General features: G+C 62.9%; 1 protein-coding gene across 1 annotated transcript; it reads right to left on the bottom strand.

The window, feature by feature from the left end:
* Positions 1-624: 624 nt before the first annotated feature.
* Positions 625-12,341, bottom strand: MKNK2 (MAPK interacting serine/threonine kinase 2). Its single transcript, XM_079328581.1, is given in 15 exon segments — positions 625-4,063; positions 4,065-4,218; positions 4,479-4,522; positions 4,623-4,787; positions 4,876-5,070; positions 6,514-6,609; positions 6,882-6,937; positions 7,275-7,379; positions 7,459-7,532; positions 8,525-8,604; positions 9,473-9,570; positions 9,688-9,789; positions 9,936-10,017; positions 11,943-12,133; positions 12,217-12,341. Coding segments are annotated over 14 exon segments (1,413 nt in total). The 5' UTR covers positions 11,991-12,133; positions 12,217-12,341; the 3' UTR covers positions 625-3,949.
* Positions 12,342-13,242: the final 901 nt, after the last annotated feature.

Here is a 13,242-nt window from a genome sequence, read left to right as displayed (position 1 = left end):
ACCAGGGGTACCATGGATGGGGTTCTGCCAGAGCAGCAGCAGCATGGCAATAGCACCCTCAGGGACCCAGCTCCATCCCCCAGCACAGCAGCAGGGATAGAAAAGTCAAGATTTTTAATTCCTTTTTTAATTCCACAAGCTCTTGCTTTGCCCATGTAAGAAAGCTCAGCAGGGCCTCTACACCCCTGCCTCCAGTTCCCACTGCCTTCCCTCTCCCACCACACTTTCCTCTTGCCCGAGTGTCCCCCTGTGCCCCATGAGCCATGGAGGGGTGGGAGGATGGGCCAGGGAGTGTCTCTGGGGGTGCCAGGGCAGTCCCAAGGCCACTGGGTGCAGCTGGCAGGGAGCACAGCCCTGCCCCGTGGCCTCTGGCTCCCATTGGGATGGAGAGGATCACACCATGCTGCTGGGAAAAGTGAGTCAGGGCCTGAGCCCTGCCAGCCCCTGTTCCTGGCATCCCAGCCCAGCCCCATGGGCCAGCAGCAGGCTGGCAAGGAACAAGTGAAAGTTGGGAAGGATGATGGGGGGAGGAGCCCCTGGATGGAGTGCCACCCACCTTCCCAACTTGCCCAATCCCCCCCACCCCCAACTTGCCACACCTGCCACAGCCACCTGCCCACCATGTAGGTCTCAATGCATTTTTATTAAATTCTTACAAAACAGAATACAAAATTCTGGCATCAACAATTGTTATAAAGGAAAACTTCAATTCAGCTGTATCAGGTCACCTGGTACATACAGTAAAGTGCTTCTTTTTGTGTGGTTTTTTTTCTTTTTTGTTTTTGTTTTTTGTCTTTTTTTTTTTTTTTATATTTTCATTTTTATTTCCCAGCCAGCCCCCAAGCAGAGGCTGCTGTTGCACAAACCAACAGTGCGTTAACGTGACTCTTGTTGAACCAGCTTTGGCAGTCTTCATCAATTGTAAAGTGGAGAAAGTTTCTCCTGGTTTGATAAAAAAGAGTTAGCTTCACAGTAAACATTTCTAACCAGTTCTAAGTCGAGTTAGTTGGCTGGAGAAGGGTGGGGGGGGAAGGAGAGGAAGTGAAAACACTTAACATTTCCAGCTTAAAAAAAAAAAAAAATTTTTTTTTGAAGTTGGTTTCCAAGATAGATGCTCTATGGGGGGGAAAAGTTTGGAAAGAGAAGAGGAGATAGAAGGGGATGGTGAGAGGGGGTCGCTGGTGCTGGAGCATCTGTCTGGAAACCGCCCCGGGAGAGCTGCTGGCAGCGGGCAGGGGACCTGCAGCCCTGGCACAAGGGTGTCCCAGCCATCCCTGCCCTGTTGGGGCACCTGTGGCTGCCCAGCACTGCCACAAGCCAGGCTGGAGGCTTTCCAGTCGATCCCCAGCTCTGGAGGCATTTAAAGATTCTCTAGCAATGCACATGGCCATGGATCACACCCCCGAGTACCACACCAGGAGCGCCGGGTCCAAGCCAAACCCCACCCAAAATGTGAAGCCCAGCCCAGGCCGAGCTTGGATGCTCCCAGCACATCCTCCAACTCCCACAAACTCCCACAGCATCTTCTGGCTGCACATCCCTGGCCAAGGACACCCATGGGACACAGGCAGGTCACCCAGGCCTTCCCCAGAGTGCGTGGTGTACTTATATATATACAGATATAAAAGAGATCGCTCTTATTCATGGGGGAAAAGGGGAAACTCAGTTTGCCAACAAAAGCAGCACGGGGGACAGATCAATTTTGGAGACATCCCCCTGCCATCCCCTTCCCATGATTTGCTTTGTTTTTTAAAAAAAGGCTGCGGCGTGCAGCATCAACAATAGCTTCACAATACCAGCTCAAGGCATCGCGTACTGTACATCATTCAAGTATTTCTTAATATAAGACAACAAGGAATTATCTACAACTGATAAAACAAAATAAGCTATAAAAAGTAACAATGTACAATCAAGATGGATTTTTTTTCTTTCTGTTAAAGGAGGCCTCTCCAGGGTGTCCCGGTGCCTGCGGGGGACACTCCCCTCACCACTGCCTTGTTCCTCCCCACCCGGCAGGGCGGGACCGGGGACACATGGGGGAGAGGGAGATCGCAAGTGCGAGACAGTTTTGGGGGGTGGATGGGGATGGAGTCACCCTCCCCAACCCCCCTGGGTCAGCAGAAAGGCTGGGAAGGGTGAGAAGATGGCCCCTGCCCTAAAAACTCCATCAACACCCGAGATCATCATCTCCCAAGGTAACTCACACACACCTCCCTGAAACAAAAAACAACATATATTGCATAGTATTGCTGTCAGCAGTCTTAAAATAAAAAGGAGAACTTTCTTTTTTTTTTTCCAGAGACAGCGACTGTCTTCAGCTGAAGACCCAGGGAAGTCTGTTCCCCAGCTCAGAGCTCCCAAACCCTCACCTGTACACATGATGGGCCGAGGCTGCTTTTGCAAAATATAAAGCTCAAAGCACTGAGTGGGAAGGACAGGAGGTGGCTATGAAGGGGGCACTGCCCTCACAGCAGGATGGGGACTGGCAGCGGGTGCAGCTTGGTGGCACAACCCAAAGCAGTGCCTGTGGCAGGGAGCAGGGGGTGTCAGGAGGATCTGGAGGCATTGGGGGCAGCTGGAGGCCAGGATGGCCCCAAGCACGGGCAGGGACAGACTCAGAAACCAGCCAAGGGCCTCACCACAACTCAGCATCCCGAGTCCTTCCCACCCCGAAGCAAACTCCAAGGAAAGGACAATGCCACACACACCAGCACTCTCTGACTGCTGCAACCCTGCTGCCCTGGCCCCAACCCTTCCAGCCCCACATCCCGAGCTGTCCCCAGGCTGTTCCCCTGTTCCCTGGTCTTTGGATGCTGTCACCAGCCTGGCTGCTCACCCACTGGCACCCCTGGGGCATTGGGCACCCTCTGTGCCCCCCTGACCCTCCTGCCACGACAGCCTCGGGGCCAGCCCAAAGCCATGGCAGGTCTCACTGTCCTGCAGCAGGTCCCAGTGCTCTTTAAGGGGGTCCTTGCTTTCCACAGAGCACAGTTCCCAGAGTGTTTCTGGCTGCTCTGGCCACCCTGAACACCTCATCCCCCTTGCACCTCCCCAAGGGCACCAGCCCTTCCAAAACCCAGGGTGCAACACCTGACCTGGCACAAGAGCACAGCCCTGGATGCCCATGCATTCCCTGGGGAGCCGCCAGCCAGAGCGTGGGAGGAAGGGAAGACACTTCTCCATGCCCTGTAGAGAAGCACAGCTGGCAGTTTAAAACCAACAGTAATTAAAAATGGAAAAAAAAAAAAAAAAAAAAAAAGGGGGCAAAAAGAAAATGAGAGGTGAATAGCTTATTCTGGAAGCAGGATGCTGAGGAGAGAGAGTGGGTTGGGCGCTGTTCCCTTGCTGGCACCGTCTCTCCCCAGCCCAAGCAGTTCCCTGCACAGTTCCCACTGTGTCCCCCTGGAGCAGAGCTGGGACACCCCCGAGCACAGGACCCCCAGGAAGGGGCTTTTGTGGGATCTACCCCAACATCAGAGAGAAACCTGCAGCTCTGAGGGGAGGGACGAGGTTAAAACTCAACTCCTGTTGTTGAAAACACGACCGAGGGTCTTTTGTTCACAGTATGAAATGAGCTGAAATCGTCAAAGCAGCCGCGGATACAAGGAGTCCTTTGGTGTCAGGGAGGGGGGGAAAATGTCAGAGGAGAAACCAAGAGCCAGGAAACAAAAGTCTGTGTGTCTGTCAGATGTCCTTGAGTGTGCCCTGGGTGAAGCAACCTCACACTTGATTTAATACCTTTAAAAAAAAAAAAAAAAGAAAGAAAAAAAATATTTTAAACAAACCCTCCCACCCGCAGACCTACAAGATCAGCAAAACCTTGGAAACCAGCCACAGGGACGAGTCCTGATCTTGTCACTAGCCAGAAACGGTGGGGTCGGGGGGGGAAGGGGAAGAAAGAAAGGAGGAGAAGGGGAACAGGGGGTACAGCAGGTGCGAGGGGCACCGCTCAGGCTTGGTCGGCCACCAGGACCAGCGGGGCCACCAGGTGCTGCCCAGAGGCCACTGCCTTGGCCAGGCTGCTCTTCTGCCGCCGCTTGGCCAGCTTGGACTCGGAGGGGGGGGGAGAGCTGCATGGCCCGTGAGGTAGCTTTGATGATGATGGGTCGTGCTTCCTCCTCCACCTCTTCCTCCTCGTCCTCGTCGTGCCGGGTCAGCTGGCGGTTGACAGCGATGGCCTCAGCAGCAAAGGAGGTGAGCTCTTTGGCACTGCTGTTCCTGCAGGGGAGGGACGGGCTCAGGGGGGTGTGGGGGGCTGCAGGGAGGTCGGGGTCAAATATCTGGGTGTCCCTCCTCACATGCTGGTCATGCCAGACTGCTCAGACACCAAAAATATGTCCCAAACCCACAGCAGCAGGGCTGCCCAGATGCAGAGTCATGGCAGAGCCCCCCAAAAGCAGAAGGAATGCACAATAGTGCTGAGGAGTGCAGTCAGGATTCAGGGGGCTGGGGAGAGTCCCAGAGCAACCCACACTCACCTCTGCAGAATGATGGGGGTTGGCAGGGTGTTATCTGGAGCACACTGCAACAAAACACAGCCAGTCAGAGCCAGGATGTGCACAAAGGTGTTCCCCACCCCGGCTTTCGGGAGCAGAGAGCGGGGAGGGGACAGCAACACTCACCCCCTGCACCCAGGGGTGCTCCAGGACCTGGGCTGCGCTGAGCCGCTTCTTGGCATCTCTCACCAGCAGCTTGGAAATGAGGTCTTTGGCTCCAAAGGAGATGTGTGCCCAGTCCTTGTCAGGAAACTCATACTTCCCCTCCTGGATGCTCTCAAAGAGCATGTTCTGAGCAGGGGCACAAACAACAGGGGCTCAGCTAGGAGCGCAGCAGCAAACAGGGGCTGGGTTTGGGCGCTGCTGGGTCCCCACGCACCTGGCAGGTGTGGCACGCCTCGCCCCGGTCCCAGCCGCAGTCGGAGCCGCAGTGGCCCACAAAGGGAGGGTACCCACTCAGCATGATGTACAGGATGACACCCAGGCTCCACAGGTCACAGCGCTTGTCGTAGATGGAGGCCTCCTCGTTGAAGGCTTCCACCACCTCTGGGGCCATGTACTCGGCCGAGCCACACTGCGGGGACAGGCGGGGTGAGCCCCGAAGGGTGGAGACCGATGGGGCAGGGCGGGCTGGGAGGGCCCTGCCAGATTCCTGGGGCTGCACCTCTGAAAGGAAGGTGCAGACACTGCTGCTCCCCAGGTTTGCCCCCACCACATCATCCACTGGGTTTCCACCACAGAGAATGCCACAGACCCGTCTCTCTGCCGCCCGAAGGAAAAAAAAACCAAAAACAAAAAAACTCTAAAGGGTGCAACCCCTACAGTGCGGAACAGCCGGACCTACAGCAACCCAACCAGTTCAGCGGGGCAGCCCCAGCGGCCACAGGACACGATGGGATGAGCCTGCTGTGCCCGTTCCCCGGGCTGTTCCCGTGCCCTTTCCCCCATCCATTCCCGTGGCCAACAGTGCCCGTTCCCCGGGCTGTTCCCCTGGCCGACAGTGCCCGTTCCCCGGGCTGTTCCCCCGTCTGTTCCCGTGCCCTTTTCCCCGTCCGTTCCCCTGGCCGACAGTGCCCGTTCCCCGGGCCGTTCCCCGGCCCGACCCTGCCCGTTCCCCGCCGCTCCCGGGCCCGGCACAGGCGCAGCTGCCGCGCACGATCCGGGGCGGCAGGAGTTAACCCCGGTGCAGGGAGCGGCAGCGCCAGCAGAGCCAGCGGCCCCATTCCCCTATCGCTCCAGGGACTCTGGGGCTTTCCAGCACATGACCCGCAGCCCACACAGCCCCGTGACCAGGGCAGAAAAGAGCTGCAGCCAGCAGATAATCGCCCCGTAACGAGAGAGGCCTCCTGACGAGGGGCCGCTGCAGCCCCAGCGCTGACGGCACCGCAGGAAAACAAACCCAGGAAAACAATTCCCCCCCTCGCCAGCCCCGACCCCGGGAGATGCAGCGGCCCCCAATGGGGAGCTGGAGACAGCTCCGAGCTCGGATCCGCCCTGGAGGAGGGCGGACTGCGGGAAGGAGGGGCCCGGGGTGTCCTGCACCCCACACGGGCTCGGCTCTGCCCTCCCCGGCACGTCCGCACCCCCAAAAACTCGGGACACGCTGCACGGTGCGATACCCCGCGGCCGGCGATAAGGGGAGCGGGGCTCTGTGCAGGACACGGATCTGTGCGACACAGGGACAGCGGGGAGCCCTGGGGGTGTCCCCCTGCCCCGCACCCCGCGCTCGGCCCCCGTGGCTCGCCCCCAGCCCGGTGCTGACCCAGTTGTGCCCCAGGCTCGGCGCAGCCGCTCGGGCTGTTGCTAAGGCTCAGGGCAGCCCGGGCTCCGCGCCAGCCCCCCCGGCCCCCCCGCATTATGTAACCGCATCTCCCCGCCGCAGCGGGGGGGACGGGGGACACGCAGCACCCGCGACAGCAGCGGCGAGCAGGGGGTGTCACACACTGCCCTGAGCCTGCGGGGGGGTCCCCGGCGACAGAACCCCCCCCCCCAAAATGTGGGGGGCTCGCACGCTTACCGGGGTGAGCAGCTCTGGAGTGGAGATGGGGGAGCAGTCGCCATTCAGTTTGATGCCACTTCCCAGGTCAAAGTCACAGATCTTCACTGGGGAGACCTGGGGAGAGGGAGAAGGAGTGGTCGGTGACCCCCTGGCATCCTCCAGGAACCACAGCTGGTAGCCCCCCCGGGGACCACAACCCTGCTCTCAGACCACAGCTGCTCAATGCCAGGTTGTGTCATGCTTCACACCATGCTGTGCTGTGGCATATGGAGGGTGTGCGTGTCCCTGGCAGGACCCTCACACATCCCCCACCCCAGAAATCACCCCACTGTGCCAGCCCCCCCAGGCAGCACACCCTGCACCCACCCTGGCTGCTCCCCGCTCACCTGGTCCGGGCTCTCACACAGGATATTTTCTGGTTTCAGATCCCTGTGTGCAATCCCTGGGGGCAAAAGAGCCAATGAGGGTAAAAATCCCCCTCCTACAAGACTGCTGTAGTGTAAAGTCTGGGGGTGGCACAGAAACCCCTCCCTTCCCACCCCAAACCACTGCCTGCACCCTAGCAAAAGGCAAAATTTGCTGCTGGCCCCGAATCCCAACCAAACTGGAGGAACAGGATCTGCACCACAAAAGGTCTTGTGATGCAGCTGGGCCTGACCCTGTGAGCTGGGATGAGCACTGTCCCCTGGGGAGGGGGATGGGGGGAGGCAGTGACACCTCCCAGAGGGCCCAGCACACCCCAGGGTGTCCTCAGTGGCACCTGGGGAGCCCCAGCTCACCTTTGTTGTGCAGGAAGTGCAGGGCACTGGCGATATCCTGCACCACCACGCTGGCCTCCAGCTCGTTGAAGTGGCGTCTCCGGTGGATGTGGGTCAGGATGGAGCCTGTGGCCAGGTGAGAGCAGAGCTGGGGCTCCTGGGGGTCCTGGCACCCCAGCTCCCCCTGCCCCGGGGCCATACTCACCTCCCCTCATCTTCTCAAACACCAGGTAAAACCTCTCCTCCTCCTCGAAGAACTCAATCAGCTCCAGGACGTTTCTGCAGGGACCATGGCATCAGCCCAGCATCCCCCAAAACACCTCCTGGGCTCCCCCAAAACACCTCCTGGGGTCCCCCCACACCCCCAACCCAGTAGAGGACCCTGGGAGGGACATGGGATGGGAAAACTGGGCTTGCAGTGATTGAAACCACACGGCCAGGGCCCCCCTGGCTGCATTCCAGGGGGGAGAGGGGCTTGCAGCACCCGGCTCTGCTCCTCTCTAATTGCTCCCAGCCCCTCCTGGCTCACTGGCCCACTTAGCACACAGCCCTGCACACACACAGCCCTGCACACAGCCCCCCAACACACACACACAGCCCCCCAACACACACACACAGCCACCCAACACAGCCCCCCAAAACACACACACAGCCCCCCAACACAGCCCCCTGCACACACACAGCCCTGCACACACACAGCCCCCCAACACACACACACAGCCCCCCAACACAGCCCCCTGCACACACACAGCCCCCCAAAACAGCCCCCTGCACACACACAGCCCCCCAAAACACACACACAGTCCCCCAACACACACAGCCCCCCAAAACACACCTGCACACAGCTCCCCAACACAGCCCCCCAAAACACGCACACAGCCCCAACATAGCCCCCTACACACACACAGCCCCCCAAAACATGCACACAGCCCCCCAAAACACACACATAGTCCTGCACACACAGAGCCCCCCCAAAACACGCACTCAGACCCCCAAAACACACAACCCCAACACACACAACCCTCCTGCACATGCACAGAGCCGCCACAGCATCAGGGGCTCAGCTCAGCTTGGCCACAGAGATCCCGTTGTCATGGCAAACCACTGAACATCCCCTGTGGATGCTCCACTGGGCCAGTGGGGCCAAGGGGAGGCAGAGGGTGGCCTGGTTGTGCCCACACACACACAGACACACACACAGACACACCATCAGCCCGGTGTCAGCCCCCTTCCCATGCCCACAGTGGGGCTGCAGCGCTGCCCCACCATACCTGTGTCCCTGGCACTGATAGAGCATCTCCACCTCCCGGAAAACCCTGCTCCGGATGTGTCCCAGGCGCTTCTCGATGATCTGGAGGGGAAGAGGGGCAGGCTCAGGGCGGGGCCGGGCCCCTGCCCCCCGCCCCCAGCAGTGGGGGCCGGGGCGGGAGCGGAGCCCGGCGCGGGGGCAGCAGAACAGGCTGTTCCGGGGCCGGTGCCAAGCGGCAGCCGCGGTGCCAAGCCGCTCCTCCGGGGCCGGGGCCAGCGCCGCTCCACGTGATGCCGAGCCCGGCCTGCCACGGGCCCTGTGCCCCACTGGGCGCTGGCACCGCGGGATGGACAGGGGACACCCCAAACGGGAGGGGCAGATGGTGCTCGCACTGCCCTTTGGGGCACACGGAGCACCCACCACTACAGCCCTCCCTGCTGCCTCAGCTTCCCCTCTGGGGCACCCAAAGGTCCCCGCAGAGGGATGGGGGAGGCACAGCTCCCTCGGTGTTCAGCTGCACTTTGACACAGGGCCCACCCCAGAGCCCCTGTGCCATGGCTCAGGTTGTGGGGTGCAGTGCCATGGCAGCACCACCCCTGACCCCAAAAGCAGCTGGCTCACCCCAAACCCCTCCAGCACCCGCATGAGAGACATCCCTGGGGTGAGCAGGAGGTGACCATCCTGCCAGCACCACATGCCCTACCTGCCCCAAGTCCCCAGCCCCATTCCAATGATTAATTTAGTCTCTGGCACTCCCTCATTGGCAGAGAGAGGAGCGTGGATATGGGGGGGCAACCAAGAACCCCAAGTTGGTTGGTGGCAGAGGTCAGTGTGCCACCATCACAGCCCAGTCCTGAGCCAGCACCAGATGGTCCTGGGAGCTGGGAGAGCCCCAGATGTGGAGAGCAGCAATGGAAACTGAGGCAGGGGGTGGGGGGGGGCAGGTCTGCAGCCAGCAGTGGAGCTTTACCTTCACCGCGTACTCCTTGTTGGTGATGAGGTTCACGCAGGACTGGACTCTGGCGTGGGCCCCTTCTCCCAGCACCTCCTCCTGCAGCTGGTAAACATCTGGAAAGGGAGAAGTCACCTGAGCTGCAGCCTCACCACCCTGTGGGGACACCAGAAGGGCCCAGCCCTGCCCCAGGCCAGGGGGAAGCCCCGGGGTCCCTGAGCAGCCCCGCTCACCTTCGAACCTGCCGGAGAAGCTGTCGGTGGCTCTGCAGCGCTTCTTCTTCTTGTTCCTTTTCTTGGCGTCGGGGATGTCGATGGGTTGACTTGAAGGCATGTCTGGGCCATGGCAAAGCCAGCAGGGTCAGCCATCCCTGTCCCCCCACAGCTCCCCCAGCACCGCCAGGGCTGCGCCCACAATCCCTTCAGGGCCAAAATCCCAGGGAAGGATGGGAGGAGCCCCATGGGGAGGCAGCCACACTCACCGGGACGGGGCGGGCACTCGAAGTTGAAAACGGGCTCCAGGTGGTTGGACTGGTCGAACTCCAGGTCGAAAGGGTTTTGCCCCTGTGGGAGTCAAGAGCAGCAGTGAGGTGGCAGCTGCAGGATCAGCCACCACTGGCTGCCACCCTGAGCCCAGCACAGACACAGCACAGCACGCTCCGGCTCCCGGGACACATTCTGCTCACTGCCCCATGACATAGGACACCAGCTCATGGTGGGACACAGCAGAGCTCCAGGGAGAGCCAGGGGATGAGGAGGAGGAAGGCTTTGACCACATCTCCTGATGGGGACAGTGCTGCAGGGTCGCTTCTCCAGCCAGCCCCAGGCCAGCACACAGGGGATGATGAGAGGGAACGAAGCTGCCCACACGAACCCAGCCCCAAATCTCCACCCAAACCTGAACCACAGTGAGGTAGGAGGGGGAGGAAGAGAAGCCACAGGGCAAGACAGGCTCCAGAGCCACCCCTCCGTGTCCTCCCAGCTCCCTGCAAGGTCACGGTGGCTGGAGCCTGCTCTGCCCTGCTCCAGTGGACATCGTGTCCAGCAGGCTGCAGGACAGCCCTGACCCGGCAGGCTCAGGCCTCACTCCAAACCCTCCTGCAGCCCGGGATGCACGGAGGGCACGGGATCTGCTCCTTCCCGCTGTGCTGAACCGCGGCGGCACCCGCGGGGACACGGGGACCCTCTGCTCCTGCTGCCCCGGGCCACCCCTGGGCCGGGCCAGCGCTCGGGGCCACAGGGCCCCATCCTCCCCAGGATTATGAAATCTGTTTGGGTGGAGGTGGCAGCTCCAGCGGCGTTCCCAAACCCGCCCGGTGCCCGGGCCGGCTGCCAGCCCAGCACGGCCAACCCCGGCCACCGCCAGAAACACCCAGAACGCGCCTGTTTACTGCGGCCTGGGGGGAACGGGGGTCCCCGGCCGGAACGGGGGGGGGAGTTCACACCAGGAACACCCCCCACCAAGCACCACTCCGGATCTCCGGGGCCAAAACTCTCCTGTGCTGCATTTTGCCAGCTTTCCTCCCCTTCAATGCCCGGATTTGGGGAGCGCAGCATCGCCCCGCAGCTGCTGCCCCCCGGGACGAGCCCCGGCAGGACCGGGGGGGCCGGGGCCGCCGGGAGAGGTACGGGGAGAACGGGGAGGCAGGGGAAACACGGGGGACACTGGGGGGCAACAGGGGGGAAGGGGGCCCTGCCAGCTGCCGCAGCACTGCCACACAAAGGTCTGGGGGATGGGAGGCTGCGCACCGGCTCCATCAGCACAACCGAGGTGTCCCCCCCCGCCACCAGCCCCGGCCACCGCGGGGGGACACAAACCCCGGGCAGAGACCAGCCGAGCAGAAGCGGGGGTACCTGCAATGAGGGGGCGGGATGGGGGGAGTCCCCCGCACCCCGGAGCTGGAGCGAAACGGAACAAAGGACCCCCCCAACCCACAGCCGGGAAGCGGCTCGGGAGGGGGGGAACCGAAAGGGGCGGCAGCACAGAGACCCCCCCGCCGCAAAGCCCGAGGTGACAGCGGCAGGGGGGACGGGGGGGGGGACGGGCCCGGGCTGGGGGTGCCCAGCGCACCCCGGGCGGGCGGCGCTGCGGGACCGGCCCCTCGCACGGTGCCCCCGGGCCCGGGGAGCCCTGAGACCCCCCAGACACCCCCACATCGGCCGGAGCAGGCCAGAGGGGCGCAGCCGGGCGGGGGGAAGTGCAGCCCCCCCAGCCCCGGGGATCCCAGCGGGAGCCGCAGCATCCCAGCGCCCACCGAGACACCGACCCAACCCCAGCAGCACCGCGGCCTCCGGGACGGGGGTCAGGGGGGTCCCCCTGCTCGGTTCGGGTGCCAGCGCTCCCGGAGCTCCTCAGTTTGGGGGTGTCGGGGGTGGGGCAGGAAGCGGCCGGGCCCCCTCCGTTCCCGGGCAGGGGATGCGCGATGCGGGCGCACCCCGAACCAGGAGCCCCTCGGGCATCCCCATGGGGGCGGGGAGCACCCCCTTACCTTGAAGGAGCGGTGGAATCCCGGGATCTCTGATTTCTTCTGCACCATCTTGCTGCGGGGGGGGGCGGGGGGCGGCGTTGCTGGGAGAAATGAGGGGGGGGCGGCAAAACAAAAAATAAAAAAGGGGGATGGGGGGGAGGGAGGCGGAGGGACGGGCAGAGCCGGAGGGGAGTCCGGGGGGTGGCCGAGACCTGCGGGGAGAGGAGCGGAGCTCAGGCGGCTGCGGCCCCCCCGGACCGCGGCCTGACCCCCCCCAGCCCCCGGCGGCGCTCACCGGCGCGGCCCCGCAGAGCCGCCGCTGCTGGTGGTACCGCAGCCCGCACCGCCGCCCGCTCCGCTCCGCGCCGCTCCGCCGCCGCCGGGGGGGGACGCGCCGCCCCCGCCCCCGCCGCCTTTATCGGCGCGGCCGCGGCCCCGCCCCCCCCCGCCCCCGGCCCGCGGACACCTCCCCGCCGCGCCCCGGCACCGGGACACCCCGCCGGGGACACAAACACCCCCGCCCCGGGTCACCAACACCCCCCCGAGGCACAAACACCCCCCCGGACACCCACCGGGGACACAGCCCCCCCCACCTCGGAGGACACCGACCCCCCTCCCCCTCCCCCCCGGGCACGCAAACAGCCCCCCGGGACGCCCCAGAGCCCCGGGCACACTCCGGGGACGGGAACACCTCCCCCAGTGCACCCCCCGGCCACAACCCCCCCTGCAGCACCGGGAACACAAACACCCCCTAGACACTCAAACAGCCCCCCCGGACACCCCAATTCCTCCTGGAGACACAAAGACCCTCCCGGTCACTCAGTGGGGAAACAGCCCCTCTAAGGGGACACCCCAAACGCCCCCCGGATTCCCTCTGGGGACACCGCACCCCCCTACCCCCCTCACTGCACCTTCTGTGCTGCTGCGGGGACGGGGACCCCCCCGGCACCCTCCTGTGGTGTGGGAGAGGCTGGGGACACTTCTCGGAAGGGTCCCTGCACCCCTACACCTGGCACCCCCCTGTGCTGCACCCCCTGCCACCCCCCAGTGCTGCACCCAGCGACAAGGACCCCCCTGCCACCCCCCTGTGCTGCACCCAGGGACAGGGGCATCCCCAGTACCCCCCAAATTGCACCCACAAAGGAGGGCACCCCCCCCCCCCGCATCCCTCAGACCCCCCCTGCACTATTTTAGGGGGCACCCCAATTTCCCCTCCCCCTTCAGACACACTTGGGCGCAGGGATGGGGACAGCTCTGGACACCCAAAGACAGGGGCACCTCTGGGGGACCCCCCTGCACCGGGACAAGGACATTCCGTGTT

Source organism: Erithacus rubecula, assembly GCF_903797595.1.
Source record: "Erithacus rubecula genome assembly, chromosome: 28".
Classification (NCBI taxonomy): Eukaryota; Metazoa; Chordata; class Aves; order Passeriformes; family Muscicapidae; genus Erithacus; species Erithacus rubecula.
This window is presented reverse-complemented; position numbering and strand designations above follow the sequence as displayed.